The following is a 27,863-nucleotide window of genomic DNA, read 5'->3' as shown; positions in this document are numbered from 1 at the left end:
ATGTGAATTGGGGCAAGTGTCTACACTGTTAGAGTCATACCTAGCGCAAAGGAGGATGGTTGTGGTTGTTGGAGGCCAATCAACTGAGGCCCAGGATATTGCTGTAGGGGTTCCTCAGGGCAGTGCCCTAGGCCCAACCATCTTCAGCTGCTTCATCAATTGACCTTGTGATGGAAGGAAGGTCAAAGTGGGGATATTTGCTGATGATTGCAGTGTTTGGTTCCATTTGTAACTCCTCGGGTAATGAAATAGTCTGTCTCTGCATGCAGCAAGATTTGACAACATTCAGGTTTGAGTTGATAAGTGGCAAGTAACATTCATACCATACAAATGCCGGGCAATGACCAACTCCAACCTGAGAGAGTCTAACAACTTCTTCTTGATATTCAATGGTATTACCATTGCTGAATACCCCACCATCAACAACCTATGGCTTACCATTGAGCCGAAGCTTAACTGGATGAGCCACATAAATGCTGTGACTACAGAAGCAGGTCAAAAGTTGGGAATTCTATGGCAAGTATCTCATCTCCTGACTCCCCAAAGCCTGTCCATCATCTGCAAAGCACAAGTCAGGAGCATGATTGAATAATCCCCACTCCAACAGCACTCAAGAAGCTTGACACGATTCAGGGTAAAGCAACCTGCTTGTTTGACACCACGTTCACCACCTAAACAATCACTTCCTCCACCGCAGTTGTACAGTGGCTGAAGGGTGTACAATCTGCAAGATGCAATGCAGAAACTTACCAAGATTCTTTTGGCAGTACCTTCCAAACCCACGACATCTACCATGCAGAACTAGCCATGCCCAAACCCAGAAGAATAAGGGCAGCAGGCACATGGGAACACCATCACCTGCAAGTTTCCAAGTCACACACCATCCTGACTTGGGAATGTATTGCTGTGCCTTCAAGGTCATTGGGTCAAAATCCTGGAACTCTCTAATAGCTCTGTGGACATACCTATACCATATTTTCATGAAAACCTGCTTTATGCCAAATAATGATTTATTAATCCACCAGCTGGAAATCCAAACTGAACTTTTAAAAACAGACTTATTTTAAAAATGGAGACTAAGTGTGTCTTGAGCTCACAACCAAAGATGGCTACTCAATTTGCATTACTGTACCATCCACTTTTCAATCCACTGACATGGAGACATTAAGGACAATAGCCTCAGCCAAATGAGTGAACTACATAACCTTCCCCTATTAGCAAGGCACCAAAGCAATAATCTGGGATATTCAACAGGGGGTTCCCAGACATGAACATCAGGCTACAATGGGAATACACTTTAAACCCAATCATTTGAACAATGGGACCCTGGCTAACAGGGGGGATTCCCAGACATGAATGGATTAGTTACAAGGGGATATATACCCTAGTAATGGCCATATTTGAAACATTGGGTGATGGTCATGTGACAGGCCTGCCCTTTGTGTGTTTAAGCTTCTGCTTCCTCTGCAGTAAAGGGACAAGCAGTTGAGACGCTGACAAGGGAAGGCCTGAGTGGGATCCCTCCTTGTTCCTCCTTCTCTTCAACCCACCTCGCAAATTTGTGGACTCTGTTTGCTGACTGTGACCAGCCAGGGACGCCCCTGCTGCTGATGGAGACTTCTTGATGGAAATCAACCCCACACGACTGTCTCCAAAACAGCCAAATGAGCCAGCTACATCTTTAAATCACACCCACGAGGGAACCAGCAGGGCCACCAAAATCATCCTGAAGCCAGCCAAGGCAGCAAGCTATGGACCTTTTCCTACCCATTTGATTTCTCTGGACTCCAATCTGATTAATCTATCCTTTCCCACTCTGTAGTGTATTTGTGTATGTGTGTGGGTGTGTGAGGAAGGGAAAGTTGGTGCATATTTTATTATTTTTTCTTAGAGTGGGTCAAGTATAATAAAGATAACAACTTCTTTCTTTGCTAAAGCTCCAGAAAACCTGCCTGATTGGTTATTTTATGATCACCACACGTAAACAGTTAAACACTCACTGAATTAGCAAGTATATTATTTTCAATAAAACCTGTTGCAGTCAAACAGGGAGTGGGAAAAGAGGGAGCGATCCAGCCCATCCTCACTTGATCATGACAATGGCCTGAATTTTTCAGATGGCGAAGACTCACTTTCTGCCATCTGAAGGGTGCCCCACAGCCATTTCCTGCTCGAATGAGTGTAACGTAGCTGCAGGTGGGACTTCCATCCCAGCCACAGCGCTGCAGTGGACAGAAGAAATGTAGGAGGACTTCGGAGCCCAAGTCTGGGCACTAGATGCCAAAGCAAGTTCAGGGGCTCCCAGGATGGGGAGGGTAGGGAAGGCCTGGGGGCTGCGAAGGGGGCGATAGGGGCATTGGAGGGAGAGGCCGGGGGGAGGTCCAGAGGTCACTGGATCTTAAGGGGTGTGCGGGATGGTGTGCGACTTCAGGGGGGGGGCCTTCTGGTGGAGGTGCCTTCCCCTACCCAAGATATAACTCTTGATTTTCGGCCTTCGCCCACGCCAGCCTAAAAATTGGGGCCGTTTCCCACCCGGCCCCAAAGTGGCCAATAATTGGGGCAAGGGTGGCCTTCCTGTCCAAGGCCTTGCCCTCCCACCATCGTAAAATTGTTACGTGGTCAGTGCAGGTGGGAACACAGAAGGAATCCCGTTCCTTCAATTTCACGTTTCCCCCCTCCCCCCCGACTGCCTAAAAACCCACCGGTAGGGCGTCATAAAATTCTGGCCAATGTTGACTACAGCAGTTCAAAGTGGCAGATCACCAAAACTTTCTGAAGGGAAAATAGTGGTGGGCAGTAAATGCTGGCCTTACCAGTGAAGCCCACATCCCATAAGTGAATAAAAAAGTTAAAGAGCAGGCTAAGTTAGAGAAATGTAATAACAGTGCATTCTTGGTGGTAACACATTTAGAAAATGTTGTATTAGGGTAGTGGAAATGCCTGCCTTCATTCAATGCTAGAATTCAATGGGATGTGTAGGTGTTACAGTGAATGTACCTACATTATTCATTGTATTACTGATAACAGGAAAGAAATAAGTGCAACGCACTCTTCCAGCCCTTGAAGCTTTCATTTTATAAATTAACTTTCTGCTTTTTTATTTCTAGTTGATAAGATTCAGGCATATAAAAGAACATCATGGCTGGTAGGATCTCAATTTGACATTAACACTCCATCTTGACAATAAGTTCAATAGAAACTCAGCTTCAAAGTGGTGCATTTAGCACTTAGCTTAAAACATGACCATAATGTTCTCATGACTGTATGAACTACTTTGCTATTAAAAATTGGTCCACAAAATGCATCTATGCAACATGAGACTTTAAAGACAAAGACTTGTGTGCGGATGGGGCGTGGGGCGGGGGTGCAGAAGGGAGGGTAATGGGTGAGGTAGCTGCAAGTCAAAAAAGGTAGGTGATCGTAGGTGAAGGAAGGAAGAACAGGAAATAGAAGATAGGTAAAGTGAAAGAGTGATGCAGGGAATAGGAAGGCAGATAGGAATGAAATTAGAAATCAAGGAAAATAGAGAAGGGAATAAACCATTAATTGGGAAGAGGAAAAAAGCAGTAGGAAATAGAAGGTGGATAAAGAAAGTGATTAACTGAAAGACAGATAGGAAATAGATGAAGTGGCAAATGTGGAAGGATAATTAAAAGATAAAGAGAATGAAAAGTAAGTTAAATGGTGAATTCACTATATAGAGAATGCAAAGCAAATGCTCCTATAACTCACCATATCATACCCGGATCTGCAGATTGTGTTGGATGAGCAGAAATTATCTCCAACTAAAGATGAGTAAGACTGAAGCTATTGTCTTTGCTCCCCACCAAAAACTGTTTCCCAGCCACTGGCTCCATCCCCCTCCCTGGCAAATGTCTGAGGCTGGGCCAGACTATTCGCAACTTCGATGTCATATTTGATCCAACCCACATGGCCATGCCATGGCTAAGACTGCCTATTTTCATCTCGATAGCATCATCCAACTCAATCTCTGCCTCAGTTTATCTGCTGTTGAAATCCTTAGACACTCCTTTGTTATCTCTGGGCTTGACTATTCCAAATCTGGCCTGGCTGAGCTGCCACGTTCTACCCTCCAGAAAACTGAGCTCATCCAAAACTCTGCTGCCCATGTCCTAACTGGCAGCAAGTTCCATTTGCCTGTCAGCCCGGTGCTATTTTCCTTGATTTCTAATTTCATTCCTATCTGCCTTTCTATTCCCTGCATCACTCGTTCACTTCACCTATCTTCTATTTCCTGTTCTTCCTTCCCTCACCTACAATCACTACCTGTCAGCCCTGTGCTCGCTGACCTATATTCCTGTTAAAGCAATGCCTCAATTTTAAAATTCTCAACTTTGATTTCAAGTCTCTAATGGCCTTGTCCCTCACCACCTCTGTAATAATCTCCAGCCCTATAATCTTCTGAGATATCTGCACTCCTCTAATTCTGTCTCGAGTATTTCCGATTCTGGTCAGTCTACCATTGGCGGTTGTGTCTAGAGTTACCTGGGCCCTAAGCACTGGAATTCACTCCCCAAACAAATCTCTCCTTGCCTCTACCTTGCTTTCGCCCATTAGGAGGCTCCTTAAGACTTACCTCTTTAGCCAGGCTTTTTGCCATCTGCCCGAATAGCTCATGTGGCTAATTTCATATTTTGTTTCATAACACTCCTGTGAAGCACCTTTAGATGTTATATTATGTTAAAAGTGCTATATAAATGCTATTGTCGTTGTAAACCAGCAACCAGGATTCGACTGGCCATGTTGTAGTTAGGCACTTCAGTCACTTATAAAGTGGGAATATATTGAATTCCTCCTATTACTTATTCATATAATGCTGAATTGTAGCAAGTATTTGTTTTAATTTAAATGTACAATACTCCATGTGATAAGAATTCAGTCAGGTAAGTAATATTTAGACAAATGCAATGACAAATATGTCATCATTGAAGTTAGAGTGTGCATTTCAGCAGATCAATAAACATGGAATAAATGAAGAATCAAGAAAGTCCAGTTGTTGGCTGTTACACAGAAAACAATAGCCTGATGATGGGGAGATGGTGACATACTGGTAATGTCACTGGACTAGTAATCCAGAAGCCCAGGCTAATGCTCTGGGCACATGGGTTCAAATCCCACCATGGCAGCTGGTGGAATTTAAATTCAATTAATAAATCTGGAATATAAAGTTAGTCTCACTAATGATGACCATGTAACTATCATCAATTGTTGTAAAAACCCATTTGGTTCACTAATGTCCTTTAGGGAAAGAAATCCTCCATCCTTACTTGGTCAGGCCCACAGCAATGTGGTTGACTCTTAACTGCCCTCTGAAATTAGGGATGAACAACAAATGCTGGCCTTACCAGTGATGCCCATATCCCATGAAAGAAAAAAAAACCAGCATATGATGGAACCTAAATTAGAATGCAAGAGTGTGAATTATTACAGAATTAGCAGATTGAGTCAGAAGAAGTTTTCACCAAACCAGGGCCCAGTTAGGGGTAGGAGTTTGAATACCAAAAAAGCTACTTAACATAACAGAAGAAATAAAAACCACAAACATACCACAAGCCACAGTTTTAGACAAACAAAAACAAAAATAAAACCTAAACCTTTATTGTCTCACAAAATAATTATCTGAGATAGTCTGAAATAGAAATAAATGCCATAATTTATATACACCTTCATGGTTACAAAAACAATTCTGGCAAATTTGCAGCAAACTGGATAATTTTATTGAAAGAGCGGTACACATCCAAGGTACTGCAGATCACAATTCAGACATCCAATACCAAATTAATAACCATTTCTCCTTTAATAAAATAAGTGACTTTACCATATAGTATGACTTTGTTTTAGTGCAAACATGAATTTAATTAATTTAATCTTATGCAACATATCACCTTGCTTTCAATTGATTTTCCATATTTAAAGTGAACCTTTGTTGGTTTCTATAGGCTGAATTTTGAAACCAACTAAACCACATTCTTATTTACTTGCATCAGTTCTTTTCTCCAAGCATATTTTAAAAACACATTAACATTACCACAGCAGCATCTTTATTTGAGACACACTAAGCAATCCTACTACAGTACTCAAACTAGATTTTCACAAAAACTATTTGATGTTGTTCTATAGGCTTGAGTACTTTGGGGGGGAAAAAATATGCTGCAAAGGTCTAACTTTTTGTTTTGAACGACAGTCCAGTTACGCCATGACAAATAAATATCACCTCATTGCAATTTGCAGCATAAAAGATAATGATACTTCCTTATTTCCCATGCTGCATTCTCCTAGGAGCTATAATGATCTCTTATAGTCTCATAACCTTGGAAATCTGTGGGAGGAGTGTGCTGGGCTCTTTAAACTAAAACACAAAGAAGGTACCAATTTAACTGAATTGCCACATTAAAGGACCTATCCAGGTTAGAAACAGTTTGGATTCAATATTGAAATGCTATAATTTAACCATTTCATCTACACAATAGAATCTATTTTCAAATGAACATAGGTAAGCAATTTCAGTGTAAAGTATTCTCTCCATAAATATCTATTAGAAAAGGTAAGTAAATAGTCGTTTGGTAGTACAGAACTTGAGCATTGCTGAATAAAGAGACATATCAAAGCTTTTCATCTTGCAATCATCAGGATACTTTGCAGGAACACCAATATAAGGGGAAAATTTATACTGTATGAGAAGAGAGTGCTGATTGGTTGGCACTCTTCTCATACTGTATAGATTGTTGATATCTCCTTATATTGGTACTCTTGCGGTGTCCTGATGAATGCAAGATGAAAAGCTTTAACATGTCTCTTTTTTCAGCAATACTAAAAATGTAAGCAAATGGAAATTCTGGCTGTGAAGAAATTTCAATTGGCCTCATCAAGTTTCCACACTGCAAGAGACTCACTAAAATGGCTTGTCTGATTTGATTCTCTCTACCCAGATGTTTTAAGAGGGTTAGTGTTTCTGTACCACAGTGTCCACCATTCCCCCTCCTACCCTCTTTCTGTCTCCAATCCTGAAGTTCATCCCTGACTCAGGTAAAGAGCTAGTGGCTGTCAGGTACTTATCAAGTAATCATTCTTCATGCGAGAGTATAGAGAGAGTGAGTATCAACTGGATATTTGAATCTAAAGTGTATCAGATCAAGTCCTGCTCTGCCTTCATCCAATGCCACATTAAGACTAGTACACAATAATGAGTGGGAATCCTTACCAATATTTTTTCCAAAGTCCTAGTATTTTAGCTCTCCAACTACTCCCAAATGTAGAACAGTTAATTAATTGAGCACAGACTAAAAATCGAGGCCAGTGCACGCAGATCTATACCAATTAATATATATTTCCACAGTAAGCCATTGGAGAAGCCTCTTGTGGAGAGCTAGGATTAACATCCTTGCAATGGTTGCAAAGCTCTGTAACAATTAGGAATAGAAAGGAGTCTAATCCTAGCTCTCCACAGTAGCAACTTGCTGGAGGGCATGCCATCCAAGTGGCTTTCCTCCCAATGAGAAACCAGTTGAGGTCAGGAGACTACTTTCTGACCTGCACTATTTAAGCACTTTTACAATTACAGGAGTGCAGCCTACTGCATATGTGCAGAACTCCAGAATAAAAAATGATCAGATGCTCCAGGAACCTATTGCGTCATACATCAATCAAATACCATTGGGTTAAGGCTAACCACTTAAGATAAGGTGAACATGGGCAAGCACTCCCACAGCTTGGCATTCTGGATTGCCCATCATAATACTATAGCCCAGCTGTCTACAGACACTGTCTTCTGATAGGGAGTGTAGAAGCATGGATGTATCACACAGAAGTCTTTCCCAGAAATCTGAACTAAAGTCCAATCATTATAAAATCCAATTCATATAAAGCAATTTGGGGAACAGGTATGTCATGTTTTCTAACAGAGTTTATGGAAGTGTACATTACACTAAAAATACTTCCCTCTTTAGATTGAAGCATCTCTCTTTTCAAGTCCAGGAAACACTTATTTAAAAGGAGCTAAATGCCTGAAATGTGACCAAGACTGGGATAGAAGTAGATTAGATTTTAGGAGGTCTTTCTTTTCTAACAGGACCATAGACATTTAGAATACGTTGTTGGCTTGTGCAATAAGTGCCGAATTACTGTAAACATTCATGCTGTACCTTGTGGACACTGTTATCTTATAAAATTTGTTTTAATTGCCTTTGGGGGTCGGAATTCTTTTCCCCCCCGGATTGGATTAGGGATTAAAAAGAAACATTTTGCCTCTCCTGGGAGAAAACTTGGCTGCTAATGGGTGGGGGGCATTGAGGCTCATGTTGTTTAGTTGTAACACAATTGATAGGACAAACACGATGCACCAGCTTTTCATTTCCTGCCTGTCTTTATTTGTATTTAAATTGTTTTACAATCTTCATATTGTGAATCTTGAAATTTATATTGTTCAAAATAGAGCCAATAGACAGTTCCAAAAATGTCATGGCTTAAATCTCTGCTGGTTCCTTGCACTATATGCTGTACCTGAAACAACCTTTGGCAGAACAACTCTCATCAAGAAGGAACAAACACACCTTTGAGAAAAAAAGTAAACCTTAGAATATAAATTTGGAACTTTAAATATTAATTTAAAAGTGCACTGTTAATTCAAGCTTCAACTGATATGTAGATTTAAGGATATTTTACCTACCCATGCGTCTCATTTTCTGTCTCTGTTTGTAACCCCCCTCCTCTCCGCTGCACCCCTGCCCCCACTGCCACTTTATCTTCAATGCAAGGGTTGAGCGTTGTATCTTTTTGCAGCTGAGGGACTGGGGTAGGTGACTTGGTCGTAAGCAAGTGCCAGTGTCATTCAGTGGCAATCACTGGGAGACATACATGGAAGCCTAGTACCAATTCCCTGCCACCATCACCAAACTTTTGTTTAGAGCTTTCTATTGTGCCTGGCTGGAAGAACTGAATCTTTGTTTTCCTTTCCAGATGCTAGGTCACCAGTGCTCCAATAAGCAATAATACCAATCAAATGGCTTTTGGACATGAAATCTCATCATAGGCAAAGGTCTTCTTATTTTGACATCTTTAAGATGAAAGTTGTTATTATTATACTTTTAAGATAATAGTATTTAGAAATGCAATTGTGTTTTTTTTTAAAAATGTGACATTTTTTTGCAAACTTTGCCACCTTTCCATGCCAGTTACTGGCAGATGTCAAATAAATGAAAAACACCTGCAGAGGTGAAATGATGGCAAAATTGTGCCAGTAATGAAATATAGAGGAGTCTTTAGCATATGCAATGCCTTTTGTTTGCAGCCTGGAGTCTTCCCTGAGGGGGCTATTGTGAAACATTTGCCGCGGCTGCACTGGTTACAACTAAAGAAACTAACACTTTTTATTTCAGACCTTGTGTTAAAGTATATGTGTGCGGCCAGCCTGAAAGCTATGCCCAGCTGCTGCAAATCACTTTGCTTGTTCGCTGCCGTCATCGTGCTTTAATGCATAGAAACTGTGTATTAAATAGTCAAATTCTCATCTCTTAATTATACATTCTTAAAAAATAACTTTGCTTTGCACAAACTATGACTTTTAACAGCTTTTCTATCATATCTGAAACAATTAGCAGAAAATTTCATAATTGTAATTAATTCAGTCTAATTGATTTCTGCTTAATGTAGCAGACTTATAAATGCATTCTTTACACACCAATTAATAATTTCAGTACAAATAATGTACTGTGCAAATTTTTCCCTTACTCCACCCAAATTTCATAAATATTAGAAACTGGCATTAGCATTACAAAATCAAGATTAATATCTACAATTGAACATCATCTCAGTAAGACAGAAAGCCACTTTGTGTTCTCGTTATTTTCCATTTTTACATGAAGCACTACGATTCACATCTGGAATGTATACTTGCAGATCAAAATACTTTCCTTTAAAAAGTTTACCCAAAAATAGCATAGAGAAGACACTTTGGGGAAAAGTTTATTTTCGGTTTACATGGCGGTATTAGCATAAATGGTCATAACCACTGGGGGCAAATTCAGGTAAATATTTTAAAATTGGTGGTGTGCAAGGTGCGAAATTAGATGTTGCTAGATGGATATTTAAATTGCTTACACTGTTCACCACTTTGCTGGGGAAAAATATAAAACTATAAAACAAATGCCATTAAGCCCACCAGGTCTTTTTTTGGTGTTTATCAATGTATAAATTAATTACCAGTTCTGTCACAGGACTGATAGCACAGGATCCTCTCTACATCAGGTGTGGGAGTCCAAAACTTATGGATATAAAAATAAGATAGTCCCTAATAAATCCAATAAAGAATTCAGGAGGTAACCCAGAGGTTAGAGTGTGGAATGTGCTACCACTTGGCGCAGTTGGGGCGAATAGAATGGAGGTATCTAAGGGGAAGTTGGTTAGGTGCATGAGATATAAAGGTTTAGAAGGTTACATTAGATGAAGTAAGGCAGCAGGATGTTCATGTGAAGCATTAACACTGGCACTGACCATTTGTGCCAAATGACTATTCATTATGTTGTAAATTCTACGGACACACCAAAGTGGCCTTGAAGGATCAGTTCGGAGTCCAGTGCTGCTCTCCCTAAAATCACCACTTTGCTTAAAAAAAACCTGAAAACTGAGAGTACAATTCAGGACCTCAGTTCAGTTGGCACACTGTGCATTACACTGAAGGGAACTTCTTTAACCAATCTCCTTCATCGCAGTGTAGCATGGGAGCTGTGTACCAATAGTACAGGTGGTGGTTGAGGGAGGGTGGGGGAGCATTCAAATTAAAATATTTATATAAACAGCTCAGAAAAAAAAATAAAAACAGCTGAAAGCATCGTTGGTTACTTAAGGGGAATCTGGAACCGGAGTAACATTCTTTCCCTGATGTTAGGGTCACAAGGACATTTCAACAAACCCAAAGAGTTATGCCTTCATTTTTGTCACAGACTCCCTATTTTTATTATGTTCAATATGAGGGTTGAGTGCTGGGAAATAGAACACTGCGTTTCAAGTTAAATGCTGATTCGTCGACAATGTTAAATGTGCCTTCTAGATTATAAAAATGGCCTTGAGCAGAAGCCTGAAAGCATTATTAGACTGGTTGCTGAGCAGGCATATTTCAGCACTTTTCAACATGAGAAATTACAGCCTGCAACACTTGTATGCTAAATTAATTTAACTAGGGTTCTACACTCTACCAGTACCACCCGTTATCACTGATTTTCATGGTTGCATAAGAAAATGCCTTACCATTAAAATTTCACTCATGGGTAACAGTCTATTTCATTCTTACGTCTGATATTCAGTAGATAATAATATGCAAACAGGTTGCAGTCAAGGGCTGCAAAGGTAAGCTATTAGTATAATTTACACAAGTGAGCAAAAGAGGGTAATGTATCCAAAATCCAATTTTGGGTTTATTGCACATTTGAAATAACTGCTATAGCCAGATGGGTAAGAGTTGTTCAATTTTAACCCAACAATTACAATTATTTGTTCTCTCATACATTTTTCCTAACGTTTTTACTGTCATACTGAACTTACTTAGAAAGTTACCCATGAAGTAAGAGTAATATCACGCAAATTGTTGAATGTGAAATTATCAGGATAGCTTTCACCTTGTGCTTTTGTCCTCTGCTTCCATATCCTGAAAATTACTGCCCTTCACATTGAAAGCAATCGCAGCAAATGCAGTAATGCATTAACTGCACAAGGTTTAATGTAGCAGATCAACTATATGAGGAAAAATATTTTACATTCTGACTGCCGCTCACTTAACCAGATTCAAGGCGAGAGGCAACGGGAGTAATGTAATAGCACAGTCTTCAAGCAGTCAAAATACCTACAATAGCAAAATATATCACACTACGAAAACTGATAAAACGCTGTAGAATTGGTATGGTCAAGGCTAATTTTTTAGCACAGTGTTATTTAAACATTGAGTTATACTGTATTCAATAGGAAATACATTCAATGAAAATAATGCAGTTGGGGGTTTTTATGTATATTGACTGGGTGTTAAGTCTAATTATGTTACTTTTTTGCACACCGTTTTGGTTAATCCTTTACCAATAGTGAATTCTCAATATTTTTTAAACAACTATCCCCAGGTCACCATACATCTACATTTGGATGTTCATGATTTCTCACTATTGTGAAATCTCTTAGTTAAATGAGTTGCAAATGGATTAGGTTTAGTTGAGATTCTGACAGAAGTGTAGTCAAACAGTTTAAAAACATATGAGGACGAGGACTAGTGTGGAAGCTACAGTAAATACTGAAGAGTTATAATCTCTGCTTGTCCAGAGCAAAGCCTTAGGAATTAATCAGAGACAAAAAAAGAAACATACCCCGACTAACGCAGTAAAGTAGGGAGCACTTTTATAGTGTGTTTGAATGATAAAAAGTCATGAAAATGGCAAGCATGCTAGAAGATTGCTGGAAACTGTGCTTCTTGCAAAATAAAAGTTAAATTCCATTCAGAAACCATCGCCAGGATGCTGAAGCTCTCTCAATATGAACCTTTACACTATACAACCGGTCCAGGCACGATGCCATATTATGAGCCATTGGAAAGAGTACTTCCAACTCTATTAGCAGCATGATCATCAGAATCAAAACTTAAAAGATGACAAGTCCTTCTTTTTAAGGGGGGAGGGCAAGAGTAAAACAGGCCTGAGCTTCAGCAGATGCCGCTCCATTGCATAACTCCCTATACGGTTTATGCACCTTTCAGTTCAGTCCTTCTTCCAAGGCAACAGAAAACAAGTCTTCACTTCTTCACTATCTGAATCCTCTTGTATTAGCACACGATGATGATGCTGACCCATCTAACGCACAAAAAGGAGGGAGAATAAGAATAATTGGATTAAAATGGTCATAAAAAGGTCAAGGAATGGTAAACATTTGCAATATTTAAGTAAACTACACAATATTTTTCTAGAGGAAACTAAAGTAAGCCACCAATAAAGTTATAGCCAGGAGTTTCTGCTTTGGGTGCAATTAGCGATCCGGGTACAAACTGTTCCAAATTATTCTGGTTTCCAGAAGGGTTGTTTTTTTTAAAACTCAAGTTTCCACGCATTTCCTTGTCAAATACAAAGGGCCAAATTTTTGATTGCAAATGGCGGGTAGTCAATTAAAGGACCTATTAAGGCCACTCCACACATGCCAAATGGAGTTTTCCAGTCATTATGCGGCCCCATCGCTGAGGCCGGGGGTTTAAGGAGGCCTTGCGGTAGCAGACCGGGATGAAGGCATTGCTCCATCCAGCTAGGAAACTCATTCCCAGCACCCCCACTTCAATAGCTCTGGCCCCTCCATGATGACCGCTGGCAACTGTGGCCTCTTTAATATTAAAAATTTGTAAAAGCTAACCAGAGGGCACCTCCATCTTCAGGATCCCTCTCTTTTTCCTACCTACATCTGCAGTTCCCACGCCTGATGGCAGGGCTACTGATCTATGAGTCCTGGAAGGCCTCTTAGTGGCCCTCAGCCTCAAGAGTCTGTCCGCTTTCCTTAATTGGATGGGGCCCCTGGAGGTGGCCTTTAATTGGCCACTTTTCCAAAAATCCTCCTATGGTTCCTGGCGCCATCATGTGGTTCTTTCATGATCCACATTTCCACCCGACAGTAGGATCGGGGCCTACAAGCGAAAATCCAGCCCAAGATCTTCCCTGATCTAGTGCAATCGGGCAGCGTGTTACCATGTATTTTAAGAAAAATTAAGCTTTAAGAAATATTATTTGATGTATTTCAGAGTGGTAGCCTGCTGCAGTTTTACTAATATAGTTAAAAATCGGTTTATCACTAAATATAAAACATTCTTAATCACCTGCAAGTAATCTAATATTAAAAAAATGAAAATAACTAACAAACTATATAGAACCATATATTAGTTTCATTGCTGTATAGTAGTCAGATTCTTGGTAAATTAACAAAAATTTTAAAAGCTTTTAAAAACATGTCTATTAAGAGTTCTTGCACATAAGAAAAAGCTTTAAGAGTCCCTTGAAGGTCAACAAAGAGGCGCAATCAACGGAAACTCCTGCTGCCAATTAGTTCATGACTAGTTTTGTGAGTGGAGTTATCTTCTAGCATGATGTATATTTAAATCAGTCCAAGAGATTGTGGAAACTCCATTTGTGGTGAACATAACTTGCCCTTGAAACTCTTCAGGTTTTTTGCTTTAGTTTGGCCGGATTGCGAAAAACAAACATAACCTAGTGGAAACTCCAGGACACTATAGCCAGAATTTTCCAGCCCCTCACCCAGGCAGGATCTTCCAGTCCCTTCCCACCAATGTGAATGGAGATTTCAATGGCTTGCCAGCCCCACTGCGGCCGGCGGGGGGGGTTGGAAAATTCTGCTATGTGCTATGTCTTACATTCAATTAGCATACTTTGCAAAGTTACAAGAACAAACTTGGAAAAAATATATTACAAGATTAAAGTCACTTACTAAACATTATCTCCTCTCCAGCTCTTTTCCGTGACTGATCCCCTCTAATCAAATGAAAAGGTGGAAAATAAAAGTCAAAATCTCTACACATTCGAGACCAGAACAGTTCAAGCTGTTCTGTCAGCAGAAATAAAAAAAACGATACTAGAGTAACAAAATAATTGCACCTTCATATGATAATACAGTTGCAGCTAGTGGAAAAATAGCTTTTTTTTGTGGAAAAGACAATGACATTAGTTATGAACCAGGTTTTTCCCCCCCCCCAGGTCACTTGTTCACAAGTTGTCTGGCGTGTGGAGCATGTTTGTGGTATTTAGTTATTAACCTTGCCCATCATTTTAGAAACTGCTCAAGTGAGGAAATGGTTTGAGACATCTCAAATGTTTTATTTTAGTGGGTTGGAACCATACGTCACAACTACTAAAGTAGACCGTGTACAATGCAATATATTTTGAGCAGGAAGAATTATGATAACAGGTGCTGGTTTATGATAGGTCAAATAACATTTGTGTTACATGGGATTCCAGTAGATTTAACTAGTGTTTGGGAATTTCATTCCACAATTCTACGCCTTTATAATTAAAGCCATTGGTTTATGCTAAATTTGATCAAATAAGTTAAATGCTGCTGTTATTACGTGTAACTCTGGAATTTTTATATGCATTCCCAGGAACCTATTACACAATATTATTTATTTTTCTGAAAACTACAAATGTTAACATCTTGAGCTTTTTGAAGTTATTGAACTGAGTCATTTCAACCTCCTTCAATTTTTTTGTCTGCCCTCCTCATTTCTGCCTCTCTCTCCATCTCTCTCCTTCATTTAGCTCTCTTTTTTATGACAGCGTTTCGCTCACTGCCTCTTCATTTTCACTTTGTTTGCCTGTTCCCCTCTGTTATTCTTCCACTTTTTACTTCTCACTCCTATTTATCCCTGTAGACACAGGCACCAAGAGTTAGTAGTACTGAGATTCAAGCAGGCAAGTTAGAGACAGCAACACCTGGACTCCAGGTGGAGATTTGAAGAGGAGGTAGGTGAGTTACAAGCAGAGACTCTGTGGACACTGGAAGCAGGTATGCCAGACACGCTGCCTGCGACAAAAGTATAATAACCTTCATAGTATTTTTCTGGTTTAATGTAAAGTAGGTTTATGGATGTAATTATAGATGGTTCTGTCTGTGTGATTTAATTGCATTTGGAGTCAAGTAGACTCAAGCTTGAGGTCATCAAAAGAAGCTAGGTGTAGAAGTGTGCTTGAAATGCTAATGAATAAACATGGATGTATGTAAGATGTGAAGGGAATCTGCATTTTTTATTTAGATAAATGAAGGGATTGTTTTGATTTCAAAGGCATGTTAGCCTGTTTACAACTAGCCAGATAAGCAAGGCTAAGGACTGTGTTTATTTTTCCCCAAAGGTTATTGACAATATTGGCAAAATGAAAGTTTTTACATTATGAGGAAGATACAGTTTCAAAGACATATGGAACAGCAGAATTTACATATTAATGAGAGAGAAACATATATAAAGGAGAATGAAAGGCTATGTGAGGAGAGGGCAATGTAAGATCTAACAAGTGTATGTGAAACAGCCTTCAAGAAGCCTCTAGCCATTTGTGGATAAGTCTGCTATGTAAAGTAAATGGAAGCCATTTGGAATTCCACTGTCAAGTGGGTCCTGTGTTAATTTGGTTTTGTTTTAAATCTAAATCTATTTTGGACTGTTGCTTTAAAGGGGGTGTGTAATTGGGAGTCAGGTTAATTAGGAATTTTAGGAGTTGTTATAGGAGTAAGTGAGTTCAGTCTTATGTATGTGCTTGAAATCTTTTGCTTTGTTAATAAATATTTTAATTTAATTTTTAAAATCTCTAAAGATCTTGGTGGACTCATTACTTGAATTCAGTGCACACATCTCGTAATAAATACAAATTGGAAAACCGTTGTGACAGTGTGACCAAGTTTCCCTTGTGGATTTGGTCAGCCTGGCACACATCATTTGCCACGTCATAACACTGCCATATAGTTGGGGAAGACAGAGGCAGTTCTGGGTAGGCAGGGTTCAGGTTCAGTTGATTGTGCAATTTCAAAGTTCTTTGTTGTATCAATCTTTATTTCCTTGATTTGAAAATGACACTTTTTAGAATCTCAAGTCTGTGTTTGTTTTTTTTTAAAAAGTGAACCACTTGTTTGAATCTTTGATTTTTATGTAGATGCATGCCTCTGTATTTGAATTTTGTCTCACCATAAGACATACAATTAGCTGTTTAATGAACTAAAACATCCTAGGGCTGCTATCAAACAAAATCCTCAATTCCTCTTCAGTAGAGGCCAGCCTTTTCCAGAAAAGTGTCAAGGACTTCTTGAACAAGCTAGTCATGATTCTGATCACCAAAAGTCCTGTCGTGGGTAGTAACTTCATTACTCTTTTGACAAATGTTTGCCAGGTCAGGGCAGATATACAGTCGTTTGGTATCTGTGTCTCCCTTAATGAGTGTGGTAATTATGGAGATCAAGCTGTGCTTCTCAGTGTATATTCATCATTTCACAAGGGTGAGGTACTCAATGAAACAACCTTGACTTAATGCGACTACATTTACAGGCAGTGGCAGAGGCAGATTCCAAGTCCCGACTGGAGGGGGAGAAGAGCATTGTTGGAACAGGAAGGTCATGCCAGCCATCATTAAAATCTGCCTGATTTGTTGTCACATCAGTTGTTTATATTGGTAATTTTCTTCAAACTGAAAGTATGACAGCAGGTCAATTGGAATGGCCTGTGGCAGGACATCTCTACTCTTAAACAGGTTAATCCAATTGAAGCCACATGAGAATTTCAGGTTGCAGTATCAGAAGATCCCAGTATTCTTCCCTTTTTAAAAAATATATTACTTTACATCTGTAGCAAAGAACAATACTCCAGAGCATTTCAATGTATGTTGTATACAAGCAGATATTTGATCCCAAGAATTTATCAAACTAGGTTGGACACAATATTCTAATCCATTTACACTCTTTGTGGTGTCAGTCCCAAGGGGTGCAAGACTGCCTCCTTTAGGACTCTTGCGCTGCTGGCTGAGCTAGCGCTTTCGGGACAGAAGTGGACCACTTGGGAGGGTTTATTTAAAATCTAATGGAGCTCATTACAGTAACTGACGTTTGCCAAAGCAAAGTTTACAATTTAAAGCTTAGTGCTGCAGCTACTGAAAAATATCCTCATAAAGCAGCAACATACTGTGGAAAGAGACGTCACATTGTTTATTCATTCACTTATTTAATTGCTACTAAAGGCTCAAGGGAGTAACAATAGGCAACAGCCAAAGCGGAGAAAAAATGTGAGAGGCAAAGAAATGTAAAGCACTAGTGGTAGTGAAATGATCATCTGGAGATGGAGAGGACTGAGGGATTTAACCCTCATCTGGTACCGGAGACTACACGTCTCCTCTTGTTCTAGTCACAACAGTCGTTGCATCTTCTTGGTCGGGTCAGTACTGCATCCCATGAACAAATTCTTAAATGTGTCAAAAACAGACATCTCTACAATAAATCTTGCGTAAAAGCTGAAATATTTTTTATTTTAAGATACAAATGTTTTATTTTTAAAATGGTGAAGGTCCATTTTTCAATGAAAGAAACATAATCCTCCCTCATGTAAAGACCGAAACCAGTAATTTTGAAATATAATCATATATTTGTTTTAACCTAAAACACAAGGAGGTAATCTATTGTTAAGTAAGAGTCATAGGGCAGAATCATCCGGTCCCATTGGCAGCGGGCGTCACGGCAGGAGTGAGCAGACAATATGGCGAGAAGGTTGAAAATCAGTTTCATGCTGTTGTGAAACTAGTTTGCTCTGCCCATTAATGGTGGGCTGTGTTTCCCACCGTCCAACGTCAGGTGCTTCATCTTAATGCATTTGCATCTCATTATTGTGCCCTCATGCCCAAATCATCACCCCCATGTCAAATTTACTGGCATGACTTCAGAACGATGTGCCTTTAAAAAGGTGTGCACCTGGCGATCTGCACGACTGCGTGAACTCTGAGGTGAGCACACACAACCTTGCGCAGCGCTCGCATCACCTGTATGACATCAAGGAAAAGCATTCGGGAGGTGGGGCACAGGCATGTCATTTATTCCCGGGTGGCTTTCAGTGTAGTGCCAGGGCAAGGGCTCCAGCGCAGGTGAGGCCGGGGAGTGGGGGGCTGGGTGGGGGGCACTGTAGAAAGTACACAAGCACATGCCAGGGGTGGGGGGAGGTGGTGAGGGAAGCGGCCATCCACTTGGAAAAGCTCGTCAAAAGTGAGCATTCTTCTGCAGCTGAGACCATTCAGCAGAAGCTCCATTGACAGGCTTGGAGTCCGGCCTCTGAAGCTTTTCTGCCCACTCAAGCAACGCAAAAGCAAGTGTGTGCCACCAAATGCTCCAAAAAGTTCCACTCCTTGGGTACAGACTGCAAATTAAAGTGTGTTTTGGGGGCAGCAGAACAATTGGACGACAGAGCAAGTTGTAGAATCCCCTTGCAAATGGTTCAAGCTAACAGTGCAGCCTTGCAGTGTGGGTTAGGAGAATGCCTGTGCCTGAGCTGACAGCACAACATGCAGTTCAGTGGGCAAAGCTGCCGCCAATTGGAGTTGGGCACAGGTGGGTGGGGTTTTGTACAGCCATGAAGTGCATTATACACTGGCCATCCAAGTGGTGGCCAGCACTCTCCAGCATGCATGAAGGGGCCTTCAGACTTAACCAAGAGAGGTTCTCAGGACACATGGCTAACCCACGTGTCCCTCTCTCTCTTTGATCCTGCAAGAGAAGATCAGGGTCATGAAGCCTGGTGCTTTAGCAGTATGCCTTATGGCTTACAGGGAACGAGATGGGACATATTAAAAAATTTCACTGAAACTTTAATAAACTTTTTTAAACCCTACATGAAACCTCATCCTGTTGGTGGATGAGGTTTCATGTTTTTTCTGAAGCCCGCTGGGGCTCCTGGCTTGCCCACCAACCTTAAGGTTGAACGGGCAGGTCCTTTAATTGTTTTAATTATCCTGTAATGGCCTCAATTGGCCATTTACAGGTCGGCGGGCGGACAGCTGATCTCGCTGTGCCCCCGCCTTCCTGAAGATTTAAATGGGATGGGATGACGTCGGGGGAAGGAACCTGTAAGATTCATTTATGTTGGTCGCAGACCAGCTGATCTTTCAGCGAGTGGAAGATCTTGTGGTTGACCTAGTTGATTGTTTGATGCCATGGAGATCTAAGCGCCACTAAGAAGAAGAGGAGTGCGGTGGAGGTGCCTCGCTCGGCAAAGGGAGGAGCTCCTTTCTCAAGATGAAGGGCGGCAGGGCCTGCTGTGTCCACAGCTGAAGATCCACAGAGAACCTATGCTTGTAGGCGCCTCGCTAGACCTAGGGTCTTTAGACGGTGTCTGTCACTCCTGCAGATGACTGAGGGCCAGTGTAGCCAAGGACTGTGCATATCTAGGGAACTGGTCGGTCACATATCCCACCTGCTGCAGGATTTGGCACCATGGGAACATGGAAGGCATCCAATGCCAGTGGCCATGAAAGTGGCCGAGGTGCTGAATTTTTACGCCAGTAGTTTCTTCCAGAGCTCCACAGGTGACCTGTGTGGGATCTCACAAGCCTCCACGCACAAGTGTATCCAGGAGGTCACGGACGGCATCTTCAAGGAGGCACAGAACTTTGTGCATTTCAGCCGGGATCAGGAAAGCCAAGAAGCAAAAATGCTGGGACTTGTGCAGATCTCTGGTTTTCCACAGATGCAGGGTGTCATCGACTGCAATCACGTGGCGCTTAGATCTCCATGGCATCAACTAGGTCAACCACAAGGTCTTCCGCTTGCTGAAAGATCAGCTGGTCTGTGACCAACATAAATGAATCCTACAGGTCTGCGCACGATTCCTTCCCCCATATTCTTAGGTCTCAGGCCCTGACATCTTATAGGGTCCACAGAGGCTGCAGGGTTGGCTCATCGGGGACAAGGGCTACCCAGAGGACGTGGCAGATGGGGCCGCCACGAGGGTCAACTGCAGCAGAGCGACGGTGTAACGGGTCTCATGCTGCCACCCGGACTTTGGTGGACCAAACAATAGGCATCTTGAAAATGAGGTTCTGGTGCCTCAACAGATCCGGTTGAGACTGCAATACAGCCCCCAGAGGGTGCCGCGCATCATCGTAGCTGGCTGTGCGCTACACAACCTGCCACTGCAACAGGGAAAGTCCCTGGCTGAGGAGGAGATGGAAGAGCTGCACATCTCCTTCGATGAGAAGGGCTTCGATGGGGTGATGGTGATGAGATCCTCGAAGGAGAGGATGCCAGCAATCGGGCCATTGCACTGGCCAGATAAGGCAGGCTCGGAAAGTCCTCATTGCCGTAAGATTCATGGAGGATGATGACAAGATGCAGTGAGGACAGTCCTGATATCCTCACCTTGCATCTGTGAACGTTTGCCTCCTGTGTGGCTGATGGCAGTGCACATACCCTCATTCTAAGGCTCCTGTCATGAAAAGGCAGTGGAGGCCCCAATAGTTGCTAGATTCCAGGAGGATGACGACAACATACAGTGAGGACACTCCATGGGCTGAATTTTTCCATTGGCGAGCAGGGGGCGGGGCCCGCTCGCTGACACAAAACTGACGCGGGATGATGTTGGGCGGAACCCCCGACATCATCCCACCCCATTTAAATCTTCAGGAAGGCGGGGGCACAGCGAGATCAGCTGTCCACCCGCCGACCTGTCAATGGCCAATTGAGGCCATTGACAGGATAATTAAAACAATTAAAGGACCTGCCCGTCCAACCTTAAGGTTGGTGGGTCGGCCAGGAGCCCCGGCGGGGAATAGAAAAAACACGAATCCTCATCCAGCGGCGAGATGAGGTTTCATGTAGGGTTCAAAAAAGTTTATTATAGTTTCAGTGAAATTTATTAACATTGTCACATGAGGGGGACATGTTAAAGATTTTTTTATTTTTAAAGTTTATAAGGCTGTCAGCGATCTCCCTGAGGCAGTAATTAGCCTCAGGGAGATGTGCGCTCTTCCGTGTGCATGCGTGAGAGAGCACACTCTCGCATTTGGGGAATCCACCACCCCCCACCCCCCCGCCCGCACAGGGAGTGCATAGCGCTTCCCGCAGGGCAACACCCTGGGTGGGCCTTAATTGGTCCGCCCACTTAAAATGGCGGCGGGGCCCGCTTCTCTGGCGGGGATCGGCTACCTGCCCGCCAGAGATTGGATCGGGCCCGCCCGCCCGACAAGCAGAAAATTCTGCCCCATAGATCCTTACATAGCCTCTGTAAATGTCTGACTCCTGTCGGGTTGAGGGCAGCTCGCTTGTGCTGTGATCAGGGTTATATAATGGGGATGCAGCCGTGAAACTTTCAATGCATCTGATCCTTTGTCAGCCTTTAGCACCTGACCCCTTCGGGAGCACGGTGATGCTGAAGAGATGGGAGCCAAGCTCACCTCAAAAGGTGCTGAGAGTACACAGAGAATGATGGAACTCCGCGACACCTGCCCATCATATTCTGGCAGCAACAACAAGCACCATTGAGGTGCAGACATCATTAATGTGCCCAATGAGTGTGAAGCCGGACCATCACTTTACTCTGAAGGTTATCTTGTGCAAGAACCAAGGTTTCACATCTGAGTGACACAAATACTGCTCATCAGAACAAGCAGCCATAAGCAAAGAGACATTCTTGGGACAAAAACAAAAATAGCTGGAAAAACTCAGCAGGTCTGACAGCATCTGCAGAGAGGAACACAGTTAACGTTTCGAGTCCGAATGACTCTTCATCAGAACCATTCTTGGGAGTTTATTTACAAAAGTGAATATTATGTACAAGAGATTAAAACCCATGCCCACGCTGTGCTACTGCATCTTCTTAACCTTCTTAGCCCTGCTGCTACGTCTTGGTGCTCCCCTGACATCCACAGTGGAGTTGGAGGCAGCCTGCTGACTGCTATACCCTGTCTGCGATGACTTCAGCGTGCGTCCTGTGGAGGGCCCGGCCTGTTTTGGGTGTCCTGCTGTGGGCCAGCTGCACCCCCCTTAGCCATTTTTTAAAAAAAAAAATCATTCATGGGATGTGGGCTTCGCTGGCTGGGCCAGCATTTATTATCCATCCCTAATTGCCCTTGAGAAGGTGGTGGTGAGCTGCCTTCTTGAACCACTGCAGTCCATGTGGTGTAGGTACACCCACAGTGCTGTTAGGGAGGGAGTTCCAGGATTTTGACCCAGCGACAGTGAAGGAACGGCGATATATTTCCAAGTCAGGAAGGTGAGTGACTTGGAGGGGAACTTCCAGGTGGTGGTGTTCCTATCTATCTGCTGCCCTTGTCCTTCTAGATGGTAGTGGTCATGGGTTTGGAAGGTGCAGCCTAAGGAGCCTTGGTGAATTTCTGTGGAGCTGGAGATGGTGGGGTCACAAGAAGAAGGGGTTTGGATCAGCCGAACATTCCCAGAGTCATCCAAGAGAATGGCCCGGGGTATTGAGCTGCTGGTCCTCCTCCCTGTGAGTGCCTGACAGCCCCTGGCTAACTCTTTGAGAAGGAGAAGCTGGAATGAGATCAAGCTGCCCCATATCCCTCTTGCGTTGACACTGTTGGAGGCCAACTATCGCGTCAATTATGGAGTTCAGCCCATGCAACAGTGCAGAACAATGTCCTGGACCAGCCGCCATTCTGCCAGTGTTGACTCTGGTGCGTTGGCATGCCAGTGTTATCACCTCAGACTGAAGGTGGACGGACTTCCTCCATTGTCCCTTGCAATCGGAGGAGTGCACCAGACATCCCTTCCTGATGTTCCCATGATTGTCTGCAGCTCCACCAAATGATTGAGGACCGAGAACAGAGGTTCATCATCAGGCTCAGACTTAGCAGGTTCCTTGCCTCCAGCAGTTCTAAGTGTCACCAACCAATGAGGTCCCAGCCTCTGCTGGCTGTGTACAGGTTGTGTGCTGTGCTCACCAGATTGTGATCCCGAGGTAGCTCCACATCTAGGTCACACCGAGGTGTGTGCCACTGCGCTGGTGGAGGGTGTGGGTGTGCGCCGTGATGGGTCTTCAATGGTGCTGCTCTCAGGGTCCTCATCCAAGGCGCTTTTAGCATTGGGATCGGGGTCAAGGTTGCCAAGTTAAACAAAGAACAGTCGACAGAGTAGCATTGAGAGGTGTGGTGCAGGACCTCATGTGGGTGCTCGCCGCTGACCTCACTCTTGCCGCAGGAATGGTGCATGTCCTCTCTGGCCAGCGTGACTCGTGAATGGAGTGAGGACCTTGATGTCCGGCAGTCCGCCCCCGGTCTGGGACCTCTCCCATTGATTGTCATTATTCAAGGTAAGATCATGCACAGAGGGAGAGAGTGTGAGCAAGGCACATACCAGGCCAAATGAGAAGGATGCCAGGTGTGCATGTGTGCTGAGTGGAGCCATGGACAGGATGGGGAAGCTACCACCAGAGGAGATAAGGCCAGGTGGAGATGTGAGGGTGTGTGTGAGAGAGTGAGTGGTGATGTTCCTCGAGCTGGCAGTGTGTGAGATGCCAGTGAATGTGTGAAGGCCTTGAGAGTGTGTAGTTTAGAGTGATGAGACGGTTGACTTACCCTAGTGGCAAAGATGAGATCATTCATCCGTTTTCTGCACTGGATAGCCGGCCTCTTTTGTGCGGTGTTGGCATTCACCACTTCTGCCACTGCCTCCCAAGCCAGAGTGATGTGCGACTGATGGGCCTCATGCAGCCAGAGCGGGGGTAGGGAACATCGCGGTGGACCTCCTTGGTGTCCAGAAGGTGTCCCAGGGATATGTCACTGAATCGGTGGGCTGCGCTCTTCTTGGCTTTAGTGACTATTGTCATTACCAGAGCAGTCCTGGGCTATAAGCATTGAGAGCTGTGTGCATGCCTACAGTTTAAATATGGCGTGAGGAAGCAGCGGCGTAATGATGTGGTGGGAAAATCGGAGGCTAGCCGTCAGCGTTCAGGCATGTTTCCCATGACTGCATAATTTATGAGGTGGGAATTTTTAGACGCCGTGAAAACCTGCCATTGCAGCCGCCGGGTAAAACTACTTTTTTCATGCCCACTACTGCACCTAGTGCAAATCTGGGACGATTCCACCCATAGAGTTTGCATCACCTTTAAATCAGCAATTTCTAATTGTTCGCTTGTGTATTCAATTTTCCAGCAATTACAAGGAGCTCTGCATTTTAATGTATTAAATGTACAGGTTAGCGTCCTTTGAATAAAAATTACCTGCTGCAGTCCACATCTCAAAACAAAATTGAAAATGAATGCAGAAACACATTAAGGTCCAAGTTAATCACTGAAGGGGCATTTTTAATAGCAGAGTAATTGAAAAGAGAAAAAACGGGAAATGCATCTTCATGATGGGTGTCTGAATAATAGACTGTGAAGTTATTTCGGCATAAAAGCATCGCTTATTTGTCCTAGTTAGTGCAATCACTACTTCTTGGAAATCAGTCCTTCCCTGTAAATGTATTTCCAAACAGCAGACAGGTCAGTTACTAATAGTCACATTTAAATACCTTAACTTTCCATTTCAAAATAAATACTATTGTGTACATTTCAGCTGCAAAGTGAATCAAAAAGCATGGCAATTGTATTCGATTTATCCTATAATTATACTGCTACATGGGAATGACAGTAGTCACCTCACAGATTCTTGCAAATCTCAAGTGGAATTATTGTGTTCTCTATTTTAAAGAATGAAAGATTAACACAGTAAACAAGGTAAAAATCAGCCAGAAATTGCTGCCAAGGCAGTTTTGGTGGTGAATGACATTAGTTGGATACTTTAGCTTCTCATTGTCACCGCACTATATTTGCGCTGCAAATTGCTGGAATGTTGATTTGTTATTGACACAGCAGTTTCAATGTTGCATTTATAACTTTGTGAATGGCTTAGCCCCGATCGCCGTACAATGGTACTTGCCTTGGTAATACAGGTCTATATCTTTGTGTGAAAAAAGCCCCCTACTCAATCACATGGCATTATAAAAATCTAAGATCAGTTGTCACAACTCAGATTGAGAGAGTGGAACCCCTCACTTAAAGCGCTTTCTTCACACAGAGATAGGGACCTACAGTACCAAGGCTTCCATGGCATGGTAATCATGGCCCACATGGAGGGGAAAACCATATTGGTGTGGCTAAGTTTTAGCGAGGCTTCAAAAAAGTACAACACGAAGGAGCACACAGAATTACTCAAGCTGGGGACTTATGGTAAAGCCTGATGTATAAAAATCAACTGCTGGAAAGAATGCAGCCATACTTGTTAGAGGAGTTAGGATAGCGTAGAATACTGAGTTTAGATCATGGGAGAGGGTGGAGTGGAGCATCGGAGAACACTGTTGGGATCATAATTGTTTCTAATATAACTGGCTAAACTAGGAAAACAACTCAATCTTGGGATAAAAACAAAAAACTACTGCGGATGCTGGAAATCCAAAACAAAAACAGAATTACCTGGAAAAACTCAGCAGGTCTGGCAGCATCGGCGGAGAAGAAAAGAGTTGACGTTTCAAGTCCTCACGACCCTTCAACAGAACTGAGTAATATTAGGAGAGGGGTGAAATATAAGATGGTTTAAGGTGGGGGTGTGGGGGGAGAGAAGTTTGGGGGGTGGGGTGGTTGTAGGGACAAGCAAGCAGTGATAGGAGCAGATAATCAAAAGATGTCACAGACAAAGGAACAAAGAGGTGTTGAAGGTGGTGATATTATCTAAGAGAATGTGCTAATTAAGAATGGATGGCAGGACACTCAAGGTACAGCTCTAGTGGGGGTGGGGTGGAAAGACTAACAAGGCATTACAGGTATAGATTTAAAAATAATGGAAATAGGTGGGAAAAGAAAAATCTATATAAATTATTGGAAAAAACAAAAGGGAGGGGGAAGAAACGGAAAGGGGGTAGGGATGGAGGAGGGAGTTCAAGATCTAAAGTTGTTGAATTCAATATTCAGTCCGGAAGGCTGTAAAGTGCCTAGTCGGAAGATGAGGTGCTGTTCCTCCAGTTTGCGTTGGGCTTCACTGGAACAATGCAGCAAGCCAAGGACAGACATGTGGGCAAGAGAGCAGGGTGGAGTGTTAAAATGCCAAGCGACAGGGAGGTTTGGGTCTTTCTTGCGGACAGACCGCAGGTGTTCTGCAAAGCGGTCGCCCAGTTTACGTTTGGTCTCTCCAATGTAGAGGAGACCGCGTTGGGAGCAACGAATGCCGTAGACTAAGTTAGGGGAAATGCAAGTGAAATGCTGCTTCACTTGAAAGGAGCGTTTGGGTCCTTGGACGGTGAGGAGAGAGGAAGTGAAGGGGCAGGTGTTGCATCTTCTGCGTGGGCATGGGGAGGTGCCATAGGTGGGGGTTGAGGAGTAGGGGGTGATGGAGGAGTGGACCAGGGTGTCCCGGAGGGAACGATCCCTACGGAATGCCACCAAGGGGGGTGAAGGGAAAATGTGTTTGGTGGTGGCATCATGCTGGAGTTGGCGGAAATCGCGGAGGATGATCCTTTGAATGCGGAGGCTGGTGGGGTGATAAGTTAGAAAGACCCAAACCTCCCTGTCGCTTGCCATTTTAACACTCCACCCTGCTCTCTTGCCCACATGTCTGTCCTTGGCTTGCTGCATTGTTCCAGTGAAGCCCAACGCAAACTGGAGGAACAGCACCTCATCTTCCGACTAGGCACTTTACAGCCTTCTGGACTGAATATTGAATTCAACAACTTTAGATCTTGAACTCCCTCCTCCATCCCTAACCCCTTTCTGTTTCTTCCCCCTCCCTTTTGTTTTTTCCAATAATTTATATAGATTTTTCTTTTCCCACCTATTTCCATTATTTTTAAATCTATACCTGTAATGCCCTGTCAGTCTTTCCACCCCACCCCCACTAGAGCTGTACCTTGAGTGTCCTGCCATCCATTCTTAATTAGCACATTCTCTTAGATAATATCACCACCTTCAACACCTCTTTGTTCCTTTGTCTGTGACATCTTTTGATTATCTGCTCCTATCACTGCTCGCTTGTCCCTACAACCACCGCCCCCACCCCCAACTTCTCTCCCCCCACCCCCCCACCTTCAACCAGCTTATATTTCACCCCTCTCCTAATATTACTCAGTTCTGTTGAAGGGTCATGAGGACTCGAAACGTCAACTCTTTTCTTCTCCGCCGATGCTGCCAGACCTGCTGAGTTTTTCCAGGTAATTCTGTTTTTGTTTTAGCTCAATCTAGGGAGCAGCTCAAGACCTACCAAATAAATATGTAACTACGGTAAGCATAAAGTAGAACAAGTAGGAAGAAAAAAAGACAACATACTGCAAAAATGATGCTGAAATAGCTAAGAGGAGACTTAACAATCAACATGCCC

The 27,863-nt window shown here is 42.9% G+C and overlaps 1 protein-coding gene across 1 annotated transcript in view; it reads right to left on the bottom strand.

The window, feature by feature from the left end:
- Nucleotides 1-5,603: 5,603 nt before the first annotated feature.
- The window catches only part of cacul1 (CDK2 associated cullin domain 1), a 113,307-nt gene continuing 91,047 nt past the window's right edge, over nt 5,604-27,863 (bottom strand). Inside the window, exons 8-9 of the mRNA XM_078565189.1 lie at nt 14,473-14,516; nt 5,604-12,842 (exon numbers count right to left, since the gene is read on the bottom strand). Coding sequence (XP_078421315.1) covers nt 12,796-12,842; nt 14,473-14,516 — 91 coding nt within the window. The 3' untranslated portion in view covers nt 5,604-12,795. The remainder of the gene's footprint in view (nt 12,843-14,472; nt 14,517-27,863) is intronic.

Source organism: Cetorhinus maximus, chromosome 20 (assembly GCF_964194155.1).
Source record: "Cetorhinus maximus chromosome 20, sCetMax3.hap1.1, whole genome shotgun sequence".
NCBI classification, from domain to species: Eukaryota; Metazoa; Chordata; class Chondrichthyes; order Lamniformes; family Cetorhinidae; genus Cetorhinus; species Cetorhinus maximus.
This window is presented reverse-complemented; position numbering and strand designations above follow the sequence as displayed.